Source organism: Myotis daubentonii, chromosome 7, assembly GCF_963259705.1.
Source record: "Myotis daubentonii chromosome 7, mMyoDau2.1, whole genome shotgun sequence".
In the NCBI taxonomy this organism is placed as follows: domain Eukaryota; kingdom Metazoa; phylum Chordata; class Mammalia; order Chiroptera; family Vespertilionidae; genus Myotis; species Myotis daubentonii.
Window position 1 is genome coordinate 51,578,073 of NC_081846.1, and position 16,428 is coordinate 51,594,500.

At 39.9% G+C, this 16,428-nt stretch overlaps 1 protein-coding gene and 1 non-coding gene across 3 annotated transcripts in view; one reads left to right on the plus strand and one right to left on the minus strand.

Moving 5' to 3' along the window:
- The window catches only part of SCN2A (sodium voltage-gated channel alpha subunit 2), a 124,056-nt gene that overhangs the window by 45,443 nt on the left and 62,185 nt on the right, over window positions 1-16,428 (minus strand). For both annotated transcript variants that reach the window (XM_059704239.1, XM_059704240.1), the window contains 3 exons: window positions 4,864-5,037; window positions 3,240-3,596; window positions 428-907 (listed from right to left, as the gene is read on the minus strand). In XM_059704239.1, coding sequence (XP_059560222.1) covers window positions 428-907; window positions 3,240-3,596; window positions 4,864-5,037 — 1,011 coding nt within the window. The remainder of the gene's footprint in view (window positions 1-427; window positions 908-3,239; window positions 3,597-4,863; window positions 5,038-16,428) is intronic.
- LOC132238985 (small nucleolar RNA U13) lies at window positions 2,314-2,414 on the plus strand. The gene has a single exon (XR_009453947.1). It is a non-coding gene; the product is annotated as a small nucleolar RNA U13 (small nucleolar RNA).

The following is a 16,428-nucleotide window of genomic DNA, read 5'->3' on the forward strand; positions in this document are numbered from 1 at the left end:
AATAAAAATCACATTTTATGAAGTATTTCCTAAGAGCCAAGAATATAGCAAAATCAGAATTAGAACTTACCTTCTCGACAAGTATTTTTGATACATATAAAAAAATCATTTTGGGAGAATTATAAGGAAGAAAGTGGATAATCTGAGGCATTTTTACAAATCTAAATTTGTATTTCAATACTTAGAAAAATTCATATTAATCTGATTTTTAATATTATCAATAATTCAAAATAGTAAATACTTGAAAATTAGTCAGCAGATTACTTGTCTAGCTATGTTTTAATATATCATTGATTTATCACCAATTTGCCATAGAAAATGTATCAATTGATATTTCCTATTTTCTTACTGAAAGAAACCATAATTTTAAATAGTTTGATATTTTAAAGCTTAATACCAAAATATCTTCTTATTTAAAATCTCCTACCTCTTTGCTTTCCTCCATATCTGACTCGCTGCTGAATTCTTCAGTATTTAAATTTTCAAAGTCAGATTCTCCAACAGCAATTGGTACAGTCACAGTGAGGCTGGGGTTGTTTATGAATGACATGTAATCACTTTCATCCACGACATATTTTTCTACACTGCTGCCTATGCCACTGGTAGTTCCATTCCCATCTTTGAGATAATTGAGATCTTTGCCTATTTCTACGGTGGTATGGTTGGAAATACAGCTGTCTTTTTTGTTATTCAGATCTTCAAGAGGTTTAATCTCATCTAAAGCTTTCTGCTTTCTAACAATGGCTTTCTGAATAAATTCATGTACTTTTCTTTTAACGTAATCAATTCCTCTCTGCATCCTTCCCACAGCAATCTGGAGATTGTTCATTTCATTATCATCATCAGTGGCAGCAAGGTTGTCAGAACTGAATGAACTCAAAAGCAAGGCCAGGAAGAGGTTCAGAACCTAAAATACAATAGGAAATTAGGTGATCAAAACATTCTGTCATTTCAATGGTTCTTGACTTTAAGTTTTCCAAAATTATTCTTAAACTTAATTTTTTCATAAACTTATTTTTTTTCTAGCTCATAATCAACTATCCTAAGGAAAAAAAGCAAATGAAATAAATACCTGGCTAATATAAAATGATGCTATTAACATTTCCTTTTTAGTCATTACAAAATTACTGAAACCATTGTTGCATAATATATATATATATATTCACATATATATTAAGTTTCATTCAAAAAGAGAAATATTAGTTATGTAGATAATAGTACAGTGAAAAAGAAAAAAAAAGTTTTAATTGGGATGCAATTTTTCTCATGTAACCTGAATTTTTTAGGACAATAATAATTTATTATAATTTTATTTTTAAAACCAAAGGTAATTCTAATATATTTAAATATGCTTTGATTTTTATGTAATTATACAAATTTTCTGCCTAGATAACTTGCCAAATTAGGAAAAAATATATACCTTTTACTGGATAAAAAAAACAGATTATTTATTTTTTGACTCAGAAAATCATGACCACTATATTTATACAATGGTTGAAAACATTACAAATGAATGTTTACTATAAAATAATGGTGATGCTAACATTGAGTTTAAGATTGTGGAATAAAGGTATTTCCATGAATAAGATCAGTAATTAGTTTGTAAGTCTCATTTCCAACAATAGGCCTCATGGTATGAGTGTGGGAAAAGAATATTAACACATCTTGATTCATGTAAAATTTTGGGGACCTATTATGTCTGGACAACTCAAAATAGATATGTCAACCTTTCTTCCTACCAAGTTAAAACTTACACCTCAATTAAAGATATTTCAAGTCCAAATTCATTGACAAAACCTTCCTTGTCATTTTGAGAACTTGACATATGGCACTTTGCTTTTATATCTTTGACATGTATTAGAGACTTGCTATTTTTACTTCTGTTCGAGTAAATGTATTATCACTGTGCCATATTTATTTTCCTATCATCTTTCCCATGCCTCCAGGACTCAGTACAGAGGTGCTGGGCATGGTTCATTTTACAGAGACATGATAGTAAGTGATTGTTGAGTCAATGTTACTTGCTCATACTCTAGTTTTAGGCACCCAAAACTTCATGTACTCTTAATGGACTGAGAGGATCACTTATTTTTTTTAACTCCAATTTGTGGAAAACTCAAATCTGAAACACTTCAAGTAATACCGTTGTTAGTATTTATAAATGAAACAAGTGGCTGTTCTTAGTAACCCTTCCATGCTTTAGCATAAGAACTGAAAAATAAAAACCAGAAATGGCCTTCTCCATGACTAATAGGAGGTTTTAGTGATGAAGAACAACTTTGGCTCAAAACGTATCTTAAGAGTTAGTTATAGATCCTTTTGTAGGCCATAAGCGTGATGATTGGGTGTTCATGCTCTTGTGTGAGATATGCCTCCCTGAAACCTTGTTACATCAGCACATTACCCATATGACGTGAAAAAAAATTATGTTATATATGTCAATTATATCTCAATAAGAAAAAATAATAATTAAAACACTTCTAAAAATACTTATGTGTGATCCCACTCCTAGGACTATATCCCAAGAAACTAGAAACACCAATCAGAAAGGATATATGCACCCCTATGTTCATAGAAGCACAATTTGCAATAGCTAAGATTTGGAAACAGCCTAAGTGCCCATCAGCAGATGAATGGATTAAAAAACTGTGATACATCTACATAATGGAATACTACACTGCTGTAAAAAAGGAATTTCTACCATCTGCAACAGCATGAATAGACCTAGAGAGCATTAATGCCAAGCGAAATAAGTCAGTTGGAGAAAGATAAATATCACATGATCTCACTCATTTGTGTAATATAATAAACAACATAAACTGATGAACAAAAACAGATCCAGAGACAGAGAAGCATTGATCAGACTGTTAAACCTCAGAGGGAAGGTAGAGGAGGATGAGATAAGGGGGAGAGATCAACCCAAGGACCTGTATGCATGCATATAAGCCTAACCAATGGACACAGACACCAGAGGGGAGTGCATGAGTGGGGGGAGTGGGGGGGGCAATGGGGGAATAAGGACACATATGTAATACCTTAATCAATAAAGAAAAAATAAAAATAAAAATATGTGGATTTCAATAGTGTAAACTATACCTAGCTCCTGAAATAATGAATAATTGAGAATTGGAACTGGCCTTGATACAAAAAACAACATATAAAACATTCCTCAGTTGAACATAGTTTTATATAAGGTTACATTATATTTTACTAAAAATGAGAAAACTGTTTTTACATACCACTAGGTTTCCAATGACCATGACCATCATGAAGACAGTAAGGCACATGGTTTGGCCAGCAACCTCCATGCAGTCCCACATGGTCTCTATCCACTCTCCACACAACACGCGGAACACAATCAGGAAGGAGTGGAAGAAGTCATGCATGTGCCAGCGTGGAAGTTCACAGTCATTGGAGATCTTGCAGACACATTCTTTGTAGCTCTTACCAAAAAGCTGCATGCCGACTACGGCAAAAATGAAGACGATGATGGCCAATACCAAGGTGAGGTTACCCAGAGCCCCCACTGAATTGCCGATGATCTTAATGAGCATGTTCAGGGTGGGCCAGGATTTTGCCAACTTGAAAACTCGGAGCTGGAAACAAAATCAAGAAAGCTGTTACTGTCCTGTCTTCTAAAGACTCTATAAATCTATTTATGTGGAAAATCTCCAATGTCTCAATTATAGGGTGATGAATTATTTGTGTGTCAAACTATTATCTACCAAATGTTATCAGCTTATTTTTCTATCATGGGGCACTATTCATTTGGAAATAGATACACCAAATTCCCCAGAATCTTACATAAGCACATGTAATACTCCTTTTGTTTTGTTTTGTTTTGTTTTTTGTAAGGAACTGAGGTATTTAAGATTTAATGGTAATTAACTATTTCAGGGAAGTAGAAGCTCTCAATATTTAAAAACTTGAAGTGGATATATTTTTTCAGTGTACTTAAAATATCATGCTAAAATGCAAAGATGCAGGTAAAATTAAAACAAATTACATAATGTACAAGAGAAAAAAACTAATTCAAAAAATATATTGCTGTATCTTTAGCTTACTGTAATATTAAGCTGTATTTTAAAGATTTATTATATTCAAAGAAGAAATACTTTGACTTAAGTAAAAGCTGCATTTTGTCAACCTTTATGTCTTCAGTGATTTAATTAATCAACAACTCATTAGAGTGTGTAAATGGCTCTCCACCACTGTGCTTGACTCATTGGTTGTTTTAGCTCATAGAAGCCTCTAAAATACCATTTATGGCTAAACAGCAGCAACATTTTATTTCTGATGCTCCAACAAATGTCAGGCCAGTGGTAGTGCATTATTTAATGGCATCTAAGTGACTCAAAGAATCAAATATAAGTACCATAATGTTTAATTTATTCCCAGAGGATAATTAATGCAAAAATGCCTGACATTCTAAGCAAGATGCTAATGATATTTTGCTTCCCATTTCCTTAAACTGCATCACATTATCACAACGATTTGCTAAACATTTTTTAAAAGAGTTGCCCTATTTACTTTTATGTAATAATTTCTAACGTTTATTCTATTTTTTGCATTCTTCTGACTTCAAATTAGATCCACAGTTCTCTGTGAAGGCTGGGGAAAAAGGCCACAGCTCTAAGATCTCAACTCAAATGTGGAATTTGAAAGTGGTAAGGAAAATTCTAAAGACTTCAGAACACTGTCTTGAGACTAATCGTGGCTCAGTTGATTGGAGCAATCTGGTTTGTTTTTCAAATGTATTCAAATAATATTGTGACTATGTAAAATACCATAATGGTTACTAGAAAGGTTGAAAACAAATTAAATTAATTAGAATAATATTATGGATACCCCCAATTAATTTACCAGCCGAAATGATCGAAGAACTGACAATCCTTCCACATTTGCCAAACCAAGTTCCATTAAACTAAGGCTCACGATGAAACCATCAAAAATATTCCAGCCTTCCTGAAAGTAATAATAGGGATCCATGGCAATGATCTTGAGAAACATTTCTGCGGTGAAGATCCCAGTGAAGACCTAAATGAGAAATGTTTATTACATGGGTGAGTAATCTTAAAAACATAAATAATTATTGAGTAATTTACCACTAAGAAATCATAATTCTGTATTTTAAAAATCGTTTTAAGTCCAGCAAACTATTCCCTCAAATGGTTTGTATTCAAATCAATATTTGTTTACTATATTTTAGGTTTATCAAGTGATGAAGAGCACATGAGTCAAGATAATAAAGTTAACATTCTTATTTTTACATTCTTATATGAAAGGCTCAGCTCACTCATTGTGGTCAACTGCCTGACTCTGCCTTTGATCTCTCTAACCTTCCCAAAACTCGCCAAATGATTGCCTAGTAGTTGGTTTTCTCCCATGGCCCCACAGGGTTGTTAAGTGCTAAGAATGCACTTAACAACCATATGTAATAAACATGGTCACCACTCACCCTTCAGATGGTAAAAATGCTAAAAAAAAAAAAAAATCAAATAAAAATTAATAATGCCCAGCCACTAGAAGCGATATTTTCCATTCTCCATTTTCTTTCTGTACAACTGTATCAATTGATATGTTGTTTCTTAGTTTTAAAAGATCCATGTACATATAAAATATAAAGATAAAATGAAACACCCTTTCTTTAAAATTAATGTTTTATCTTTTTTTCATCAGGCTGCTTTCTTAGGGCCTTAATTGTTTCCAGTGAGATGTTAGTCTCTTGCGTATTACAGTCATGTACTGCTTAAGGACAAGCATGCATTCTGAGAAATGTGTCCTAAGGCAATTTTGTTGTGTGAACTTCAAAAAGTGCACTTACATAAACCTAGTGATACAGCCTACTACATACACATCCAGGCTGTTTACTATAGCCTATTGCTCTGTAGGGGAGAAATACATTTTTCCTCTACCCTCTAGGTTCTTGGCTCAGACATTCCTGTAATAAAAGAAATTAACAGGATAAAAAAACACACAAATGTTTAATAGCACGTATACATAGGACATCCAGGGAAACCAAAATGGCTGAAGCCACCACCTTAAATACCATCTGCAGCTAGAGACAAAAGATGTTGGGGGTCAGGAGAGTCATGAAGAGTTACCAGGAAAAGCACAGTAAACAGGGATAAGGTTGTTATGCAAGTGTAAGTCCTGTATCTGCATTGATAAGAATTTCTAGAGATAAGATCATCCCCTCTTCTTGGTATAGCAGGGAGGCACCCTTACAGATGTAAATTTCTTTTACAAATGTAATTGTCTTTTGCAAAGGGTTCTATTTCATCTACAGAGCTCCCTCTGTCTACTGCTTCTTAAAATTAACCAGTTTAAAATAAAATAATCCTTATGCAGGAGAGACATATTTCTGTGTCACAAATTCAGTTTCCCTACAGCTCTTAGGCTACAAACCTACTCAGCATATCATTATATTGAATACTGTTGGCAATTGCAACAGAGAGGTATTTGTGTAATGTAATGTAATGTGCTATGACAATACTATAACTATGACATCATCAGGTGATAGGAATAGTTCAGCTCCATTATAATCTTTTTTTAATATATTTGATTGATTTTTTATAGAGAGGAAGGGAGAGAGATAGTTAGAAAGATCGATGAGAGAGAAACATCGATCAGCTGCCTCCTGCACATCTCCTACTGGGGATATGCCCGCAACCCAGGAACATGCCCTTGACCGGAATCGAACCTGGGACCTTTCAGTCCACAGGCCGACGCTCTAACCACTGAGCCAAACCGGTTTCGGCCATTATAATCTTACTAGAGGCCCAGTGCACAAAAATTTGTGCACTCGGGGAGTCCCTCAGCTCAGCCTATGCCCTCTTGCAGTGTGGGACCCCTCAGAGGATGTCCACCCCAGTGGGGACACTCACCCCATGGAGGTTTGGCCAGCCTGGGTGAGGGGCTGATGGCTGTTTTCACGCTGGCCACACCCCCTTTAGGGTGGGGGTCCCCACTGGGGTGCCTGGCCAGTCTGGGTGAGGGGCTGAAGGCCATTTTCAGGCTGGCTGAGCCCCCTGGCAATGTAAGCTCCCAGCCTCTCCTTTTTTTAATTTTTATTTTATTCTGGGATTTATTTACCTTCTATAATTGAAACTTTGTTGCCTTTAGCGGAGGTCTGCAGAAAGCTTGGCTTCCTCCGTCGCCAGGGGCAACCCACCCCTGCTCACTCCAGCTCCATGGCCACGGCTGGCTGAAAGCAGGTATCTGGGGTTTATTTACCTTCTATACTTGAAACTTTGTTGCTTTCAGTGGAGCTCAGAGCTGGCCTCAGCAGGCAGGGAAGCTTGGCTTCCTCCATCACTGGAGCAAGCAAGCCTCCTGCTTGCTCCAGCTCTGTGGCTGCCAGTTGCCAACTTGGTTGGGTTAATTTGCATATAGTTGTTCTGATTGGCTGGTGGGCGTGGCTTAAGGGATAGCAAAGGTATGGTCAATTTACATGTTTGTCTTTTATTAGTGTAGATGGGACTTCCATTGTGGTCTGTCTATGGCTGAAATGTGGTACATAACTGTTTAAAGTATTTGTCTTCTGGCTGTTTGAAAGTTTCTTTTCAGTAGCTTGACTGAGCTATGTTCAATGTATTTTGCTTTATATTTATTCTTGTTGATGTTCACTGAAATTTTATAATTTGTTATTAAGATGTCTAAGTTAATATTTTTTCAATGGAAAAAAATTTGTCCATTATTTCTTCAAATATTTGTTTTCTTCCATACTCTCTCTCTTTTCTCCTTCTGGATCTCCCTTATACAAATACTAGTGGCCAGGTGCATGAATTTGTACACATTGAAAGGGAATTAATTAGAAGAAATATTTTAATATAGCTATTCGCCCTTTCTCTATAACGGAAGTGTCAACCACATGTGTGTGATTGGCGCCAGTGAGAGTTTCATATGTATCGTGCATGTGTGAGTCAACTTAGCCTTTTATATATGTAGAATCAGCTTGCTTAATTAGACTTGCTTTCTGAGTTAGCTAATTTTTTTTTCCAGTCCAGTGAAGCATCCCAACTTCTCTTTCAGGTAATTGTCAGCAACACAAACAGTGGTAAATATCAACATGAAGCAGACTATTATTGTAGATCACACAGGGAGAACAAAGGGTAAAATATTTAACTGTATTTTAAGTGTTTGATTTATATTCTGCACAGTGAGAAAACCTGAAGTCATTTTCAAGGTCCACCATTTATGAGTTCTTTTCAGTTGGGTCAAGTTTCTAAGCTTTCTAAATCTCCATTTTCCAGCTAATGAAAAGAAAATAGGATTCCACTGAGTCTCCTATCTACCTACTCCAGGACTTCCGTGAGGATCAAATAAGATGAGGCACAGGAAAACGCATCACAAACATTTGGTTAAAGTGTAAAGTGTTTGCACCTGGCTATAAAGCAAGTCATGTTCCTGGGTTGAAGAAACTGTAAGGAGGCTAGTCCCTAGGGAGAAGAGGCCAGGGGTTGCTAAATGATGTCATTACCCAGCACCCACAGCCACCGTTTCTGGGCGGGGCTGGGCTATGGGCGCATTTTAAACTGTAGGGTCTCGGCAACATCAACTGTGATTTGGTGGGTTGTTGCTTCAGGGTAATGGTGGAGCCTGTGTCCCACTTGTGAGAAGCCGAGTGTTGCTTGGCGGGCGCTAAGTCCACAGTGCCGTTTCTCTGTAAATGGCCAGTGCGTGTCACGGAAGCTCCTGCATTGAGCATCTGTCTCCTGGTGGTTAGTGTGTGTCATAGTGACCGGTCGGATGGTCTGACACTTAGCATATTAGCCTTTTATATATATAGATTAGGCTACTCAATAGTATTCTACAGATTAGTGAGACTCAAATTTATTTTTTCTTTCATTTTTTTCTGCTGTTCAAATTAGATAATTTCTATTGATTTGCTTTAAGTTTAACAACCCTTTCTTCTGACAAGCTGTGCTTCTCCTAGAAAAGTTGGAATTTCTGTAAGTTGCCCCTCAAACCCTGTACTTAATTAGCACCAGACAAAGCTGCACCAAGTACCACTTTATCAGGCAAAGGGAATTTCTCAACCTTAGTGCAGACACAGTTAAGCACCAGAATGACTGCTTGGTGACCTTGCCTTCATTACAACAGTAAAACACACACCTGGGTGGATATTTAACATGCTAATGAGACAGTCCATGTAGGAAGAAGCATGTAGTTCCACTGCATAGGTGCCAAAGAGTCCCTGCCTCTAAATATTAGACTTCAGGCTCCTGCCTTTTAAAACTGTTCCCAGCTTTTGTTCTGGAAGCAGCAGCTATTTATTTCCCCATTGGACACTGTTTCTCTTGTGAGCACAATCTATTTAATAAACCTTTGCCTGAATCCTGATTCTGTGGTTACCCTCTTGATTTCTATCGTGTGAGTTCCCAGGAACCCAGAGCACTGGTTAAACATCCAGTGAGTTTTTCATTTTAGAATTTGTACTTTTCAGTTCTAAAATGATTGCTTTTTATAGTTTTCATTTTTATATTTATACAAATAAAAGAGTAATATACTAATTAGACTGGAGACTTTCCAGAGATCTTCCAGACGTCCTTCTGAACAAATGGCCCTCACCCAGGTCAGCGTGCCCCCCACAGGGACTCTCACCCTGATGGGGGCATGGCCAGCCTGCAAACAGCCCTCAGCCCCTTGCCCAGGCCCATCCCACCCCCAGCAGGGACCCTCACCCCAATGGGGGTGTGGCCGCCTACAAACAGCCCTCAGCCCCTTGCCCAGGCCAGCCATGCCCCCTAGCAGGGACACTCACCTTGATGGGGGCATGGCAAGCCTACAAATGGCCATCAGCCCCTCGCCCAGGCCGGCCACACCCCCGAGCAGGGACCCCCACCCCAAAGAGTGTGTGGCCAGCCTAAAACGGCCCTCAGCCCCTTGCCCAGGCAGGCATGGCTCCCAGTGGGGACCCCTACCCCGATAGGGGCATGGCCAACCTGCAAACCACCCCAGGCCCCTCACCCAGGCCGGCCCTGCCCCCCAAGGGAACCCCTACCCTGATCCGGGACCCCCTTCAGGGCAGACCAGCTGGCTCCCACCCATGAACCAGGCCTCTATCTATACGAATAAAAGGGTAATATACTAATTAGACCAGGAGACCTTCCATATGTCCTACCAGACAAAGCCATGGTGGCGGAGCCGAGGCAGAGGCGGTTAGGGGCGATCAGGCCAGGAGAGGAGGGCAGTTGGGTATGATAAGGTCGGGGGGGGGGGGAGTTGGGGGTGAGCAGGCTGGCAGTGTGGGGCAGTTGGGGATGAGCAGGCCAGCAGTGTGGGGCAGTTGGGGGCGAGAAGGCCAGCAGTGGGAGGCAGTTGGGGGTGATCAGTCTGGTAGGAGGGGCCAGTTGGGGGTGAGCAGGTCAGCAGGCAGAGTGGTTAGGGGCAATTAGGCAGGCAGGCAGGTGAGCAGTTAGGAGCCAGCAGTCCTGGATTGTGAGAGGGATGTCCGACTGCTGGTTTAGGCCTGAGGGGCAGTCAGACACCCCCCAAGGGATCCCAGATTGGAGAGGGTGCAGGCCGGGCTGAGGGACAACCCCCCTATACAAATTTCATGCACCAGGCCACTAGTGTTTATATAAACATATATGTTTATATATGTTTATATTCTATATCTGTTTATTCTTTGTGATTATTTTTTTCCTTTCAAATGTTTATACATATATAGCTCCTTTAAAATCTCCTTTTAATAATAGTTCCACTAAAATTCTTTTTTGTTAAGTCTATCAATTCTGTCATTTATAGTTCTATTAAGTGTTTTTTCTCACAACTGTGAGTCATATTTACCTATTTCTTCACATAATACATAATCTTATATGTGCTATGGATGATGTGTTGTAATAATTTTTGATTCAATTATTTTCCATTGAAGAGTATTGATATTTTTCTAGCAGGCAGTTAAATTATAGGTTGGCCACCTGAAACTTACAGTACCTTGGTTTTATATTTAATTAGGGTAGGGTTGCTTTGGTTTACTCTTTGTTCTGGTTAATAATTCTGGTTCTCTGACATAATTTTTACTCCTAAAGTGTAGCCATCTGGGATTTCAAAGTATTTATCCAATTTGTCCAATTTCTTTTCTTGGTTTGCTTCAAATTCCCAACTTTGTTGGCAAGTATTCTCTTCTAATTTTTTATTTTTTATTTTTTTGGAACAGTTTGTGAAGAACTGGTATTAATTTTTTTTTAAATTTAGAGTTTAGAGAGAGAAAGAGAAACATTGATTGGCTGCCTTCTGTACACACTCTGATGGGGATGGAACCCACAATCTGGGCATGTGCCCTGAATGGGAATCAAACCCAAGACCCTTCAGTGTATAACAACATTGCAACCAACTGAGCCACACTAGCCAGGGCTTAGTGCTAATTCTTAAAACATTCGGTAGAATTAACCAGTAAAACTATTTTGGCCTAGGCTTGCCTTTGTGGGAATATTATTTTTAAATTACTAATTCAATCTGTACTTGTTATAGGCTTTTGCAGATTTTCTGTTTCTTCTTGGGTCAGTTTCAGTAGTTTGTTACTTTCTAGGGATTTTTCCATTTTATCAAGGTTATCTAATTTGTTGGCATACAATTGTTTGTATTATTCTTTATACTCCTTTTTATTTCTATAAGGTTTATAGTGAGATTCCCTCTTCTTTCTTCATTCCCCCTTTAATGATTTAAGTCTTTTATTTTTGTACTAGAGGCCCAGTGCATGAAATTCATGCATGGGGGGTGTCCCTCGGCCCAGCCTGCACCCTCTCCAATCCAGGACTCCTTGGGGGATGTCCACAGGGATCAGGCCTAAACTAGCAGTCAGACATGCCTCTAGCAATCCAGGACTGCTGGCTCCTAACCACTTGCCTGCTTGCCTTCCTGATTGCCCCTAACTACCTCTGCCTCGGCCCTGCACCCGGGACCCAGGCTTCCCTCCCTCTGTCCGGCCACAGGCACCCAGGACCCAGTCCGGCTGCAGCCACAAGGGACCATAGGCAGGCAGCTTCACCCAGGCCAACCACAGGTACCTAGGACCACAGGGCAAACAGCTTTTCTCCGTCTCCTGGGCTGCAGGCGTTGGTGCTTGGGACCACGGGGCAGGCTGCTTTTCTCTGTCTCCTGGGCCTCAGGTGCTGGCACCTGGGACTGTGGGCAGCGGCTTTGCCTGGGCCCGGCTTTGTCAGGAAGGACATCTGGAAGTTCGTCTGGAAGATGTCTGGTCTAATAAGCATGCTACCCTTTTATTAGTATAGATGTCTAGCTAAACACTTGTCATTTCTGTCAATCTTTTCAAAGAATCAACTTTTGAGTTTCTTGATTTTTTCTAGTTTTCCTATTCTCTATTTCATTCATTTTCACTTTCACTCTTTATTATTTCTTTTCTTCTGCTAGCATAGAGTTTAGTTTCTGCTTCCTTTTTTAGTGTCTTAAAGGGTAAGGATAGATTATGGATTGTTTCTGAATATCCACCACCACAATCCATAATCTATTCTTATCACTAACACACACACCCTTTTTTTCTTCTTTATACCACTAGTTACTTAGGAGTATGTTTTTCAATTTCCACATATTTGTAAATTTTCCAAATTTATTTCTGTTACTGATTTCTGATTTCATTCTGTTTTTGTCAGAAAAATGTACTTTATATGATTTCTATCTTTTTTAAGTTCAAAGAGGCTTGTCTTATGACTTAAAATATAGCTTACCCTGGGTAATATTCCATATAATCTTGACCCGAATGTGTATCTTATCTCTCTATATTTCATTACTCCATGATTCACCTCAAATACAAATTTACCTTCTTTAACACATAAGACTAGTCCCACCTATGAATTGTCCATTTGTTACTATGTCTTTCTAGCAACTACTTTCTCTTCTTCTGGTAATAACAGACCTACTTTTTTTCTTCATAATTAATTTTATTTACTCTGTCTTCAGTGATAAAACAGAGTTATTGTTTTACCAAATAGGCATGCTAACCCTAGAATCAGAGTCACCACTGGCTTAGAAATGGTCATGTAACTCCAACCCAGCCAATGATAACCAACTCTTAGGCTTCTGTTAAAACTATTAGTTAGGAAGTACTAATAGGACCTATGTTGGTAGGATAAAGGTTGTGTAGAACATTGTCACCAATAGAATACCCAGTCATAGATGAACAAAACATACTGGGAAGAATTAGGGCAGGAAGCTGACTCCCAATAACATTGACTGAGAACTTGAATCTAGCCAGGTTAAAATATGGAGCTATGCCCAAATTGACTTTACTTACTTGAGTTAATGGATTCTCTTTATTTTTGCTTAAGCCCACTTGAGTTGTTTCTAAATACCCACCTCCACAAAGCTTTCTTTCATCTCTTGCTCATAGTTTAGAGATAATGTTGAAGAGATTCCTATGTAGATGACAATTTGCAAGAGGTAATGTTATTGTCCTTCCCTCCTCTAAAGGTCTGTGATTGTTGGTGATAGCTTACAATATTCTCTGAAATAGCTTTCACAGTCTGTGATACAGTGTTCACACCTCCCATCACTATGTCAGTTTCTCATGGGTACAGTTTCCCAAGTGGTAAAATGCAGACAATCACAGTATCTACCTTAGGACTAAATTTGTGGGAACCTAGAGAGAAGGATTTTATGTAAACCATTTAGCATAGTGCCTAATAATACAAGTGGTCAGCATATATTAACTTTATCATTGGATCAGTGAAGACCAGTCTGGACTATAATAAAAAACACAGTGGTTACTTTTTCAGATCCTAAAAACATTGTACACTATACTTTAGAATATATTACTTAATATCTGTGTACAACCTGTTTATCTGTTCATATATCAAGTGAAAAATGCATGAGAACTTAATAAGTTTCTTATATTTTTTATATAAATTTATATTCCTTTTGTTTGTCTGTAAAGACCACTTTACTTTCATTTCTATCACTCTATCACAGCTGTGGGCAAACTACGGCCGGATCCGGCCAGTTTGAAATGAATAAAACTAAAAAAAAAAAAGACTGTACCCTTTTATGTAATGATGTTTACTTTGAATTTATATTAGTTCACACAAACACTCCATCCATGCTTTTGTTCCGGCCCTCCGTCCAGTTTAAGAACCCATTGTGGCCCTCGAGTCAAAAAGTTTGCCCACCCCTGCTCTATCATATAGCCAGAGTAAAAATATATGCAAAAATCATCATTTATAAATTCCTAATTTTATAGAAGAAATTTAAACAGAAATAATAACCACTATATGATGTTTCCTACCACAAAGAATCCACCTTAACCTTATATAATAAAAGCCTACTATGCAAATTGATGGAAGGGCAGAATGACAGGTGGCTATGAAGTGCACTGACCACAAGGGGGAAGACACTCAAGGCAGGAGCTGCCCCCTGTTGGTCAGTGCACTCCCACAGGGGGAGTGCTGCTCAGCCAGAAGCCAGGCTCATGGCAGTGCTAAGGAGCAGTGCTAAGGAGCAGCGAGCAGATGGGCAGTAAGGAGCGAGGTCCAGGCTGAGGGACCCTGCCCCCGCCCCCAGTGCATGAATTTCATGCACCGGGCCTCAAGTGTATTTATAAGTGATAAAATTATTTGACTTGGCATATTTTATAATTTTTTTGGCAAAGTATATATGTCCTAAAAATCTATTCTAAATACTTGGAAAAATACATCAGGATTTTTTAAAAATCATAGATCAATGTCCTCCATAATTCATAATCATCTTTCTAATGAACTAGTAGCTCAGTGCACAAAATTTGTGCATGTTAAAAGGGAACTAATTGCCCTAACCGGTTTGGCTCAGTGGATAGAGCATCGGCCTGCGGACTCAAGGGTCCTGGGTTCCATTCTGGTCAAGGGCATGTACCTTGGTTGTGGGCACATCCCCAGTGGGGAGTGTGCAGGAGGCAGCTGATCAATGTTTCTCTCTCATCGATGTTTCTAACTCTCTATCCCTCTCCCTTCCTCTCTATAAAAAAATCAATGAAATATATTTTTTTTAAAAGGGAATTCATTAGCAAACTGTCCACCTGTTGATTCTGTGAGGAAAGGGGCTCCCTCCTCCCTCCTGTCAGGGTCCGGGGTACAGGAGAATGGGGTTCCTGGCTGCCAGGCCACTGACAGCAAGCTATCCAACAGCGGATTCTGTGGGGAATGGGGCTCCCTCCTTTCTATTGTCAGGGTCTGGTTTGAAGGTCGGCCATGCCCCCTGTTGGGCCAGACCCAGAGTTCTACCATGCCGTGGCCTCCACCTCAGTAACCCAGGACTGACTACTGTTGGGTGCTCCTGGTGCTCTGAGGGTGGGTTCTTCCCTCAGGCCACATGGGAAACAGCTGGGGAGCGCACAGCCCTTGGCAAACTGCCGGGAGCCGGTCCATCCTTGCTGTTTCAAGGGACCTGGCATATATAGCATACGGTTCTTAATATGTTTGCTCACCTTCTTGGTGCTGTGTTTTAAGCAAGGTCACCCCTCTGAGAAAGGTTGAATCCCCAGGTAGGGATTTTCCCCTGAAGTTAGGGAGGGGATGAAACTCCTTAACTAAGTGCCAGGCGGGTAGTTAATCAATTTAACTACAAACAATCATGCTTAAGCTACATAATCTTTTACTCCCTGGAATGGAGATAAGAAACGCCCTAACCTTTGTAATAGAGATTGACAGGATTAGAATCAACTGGTATAAATGCAGATGCAACAAGACAACAACAGACAGAATTCAGAAGACAGCAAGAGACAGAATTTAGAACACAGAACTTAGAACACAGAATTCAGAAGACAGAACCTACACGGAGCCTGGAGACAGAAGAACTTCGCTGGAGAGAACATGGCAAAGGATCCTGGACTGAACCTGACTGCGGAGATTGACAGGAGAGCCTGACTGGAACCTGGTGACTGAGCCTGGCTGGAGAACCTGGAGAGAACCTGGCTGGAGAACCTCGCTGGAGATCCGAAGCAGAACCTCTCTGGAGATCGAGACCAGAACTTGGCTGGAGATCCTGGCTAGGCTGCTGATCAACTGAACGCTGTCTCCATGTCCTTCCTTCTTCACCGACTCCGTCCACGCCTTTGGGGACCCCTGGACCTGCTGGGGTTGGACCCCGGCATATGGCACCCGAACAGGGACCCCTAGGTAAGCCCCACTCTCGGGATGGATAGGACTCCACCGTAGGAAGAGGGTGGATAGTCTTCGCCGACTCCGTCCACACCTTTGGGGACCCCTGGACCTGCTGGGGCTGGACCCCGGCAGCAAACGACCCAGGATTCAGTGGGTCCACACTCCGAGGTTCGGGTCCTGCCTCAAACCCTGCCCTCACCAGAAACAGCTCCAGGAAACAGCTCGGGGGAGGGCGTAGCCATTGCCAAGAAACCCCTGTAGGACTGACTTCCTTCCGCTTGGTTGAGCTTCTGGCTTGATGTTACACCCAAACAGCTCTGGAAAACAGCTCGGG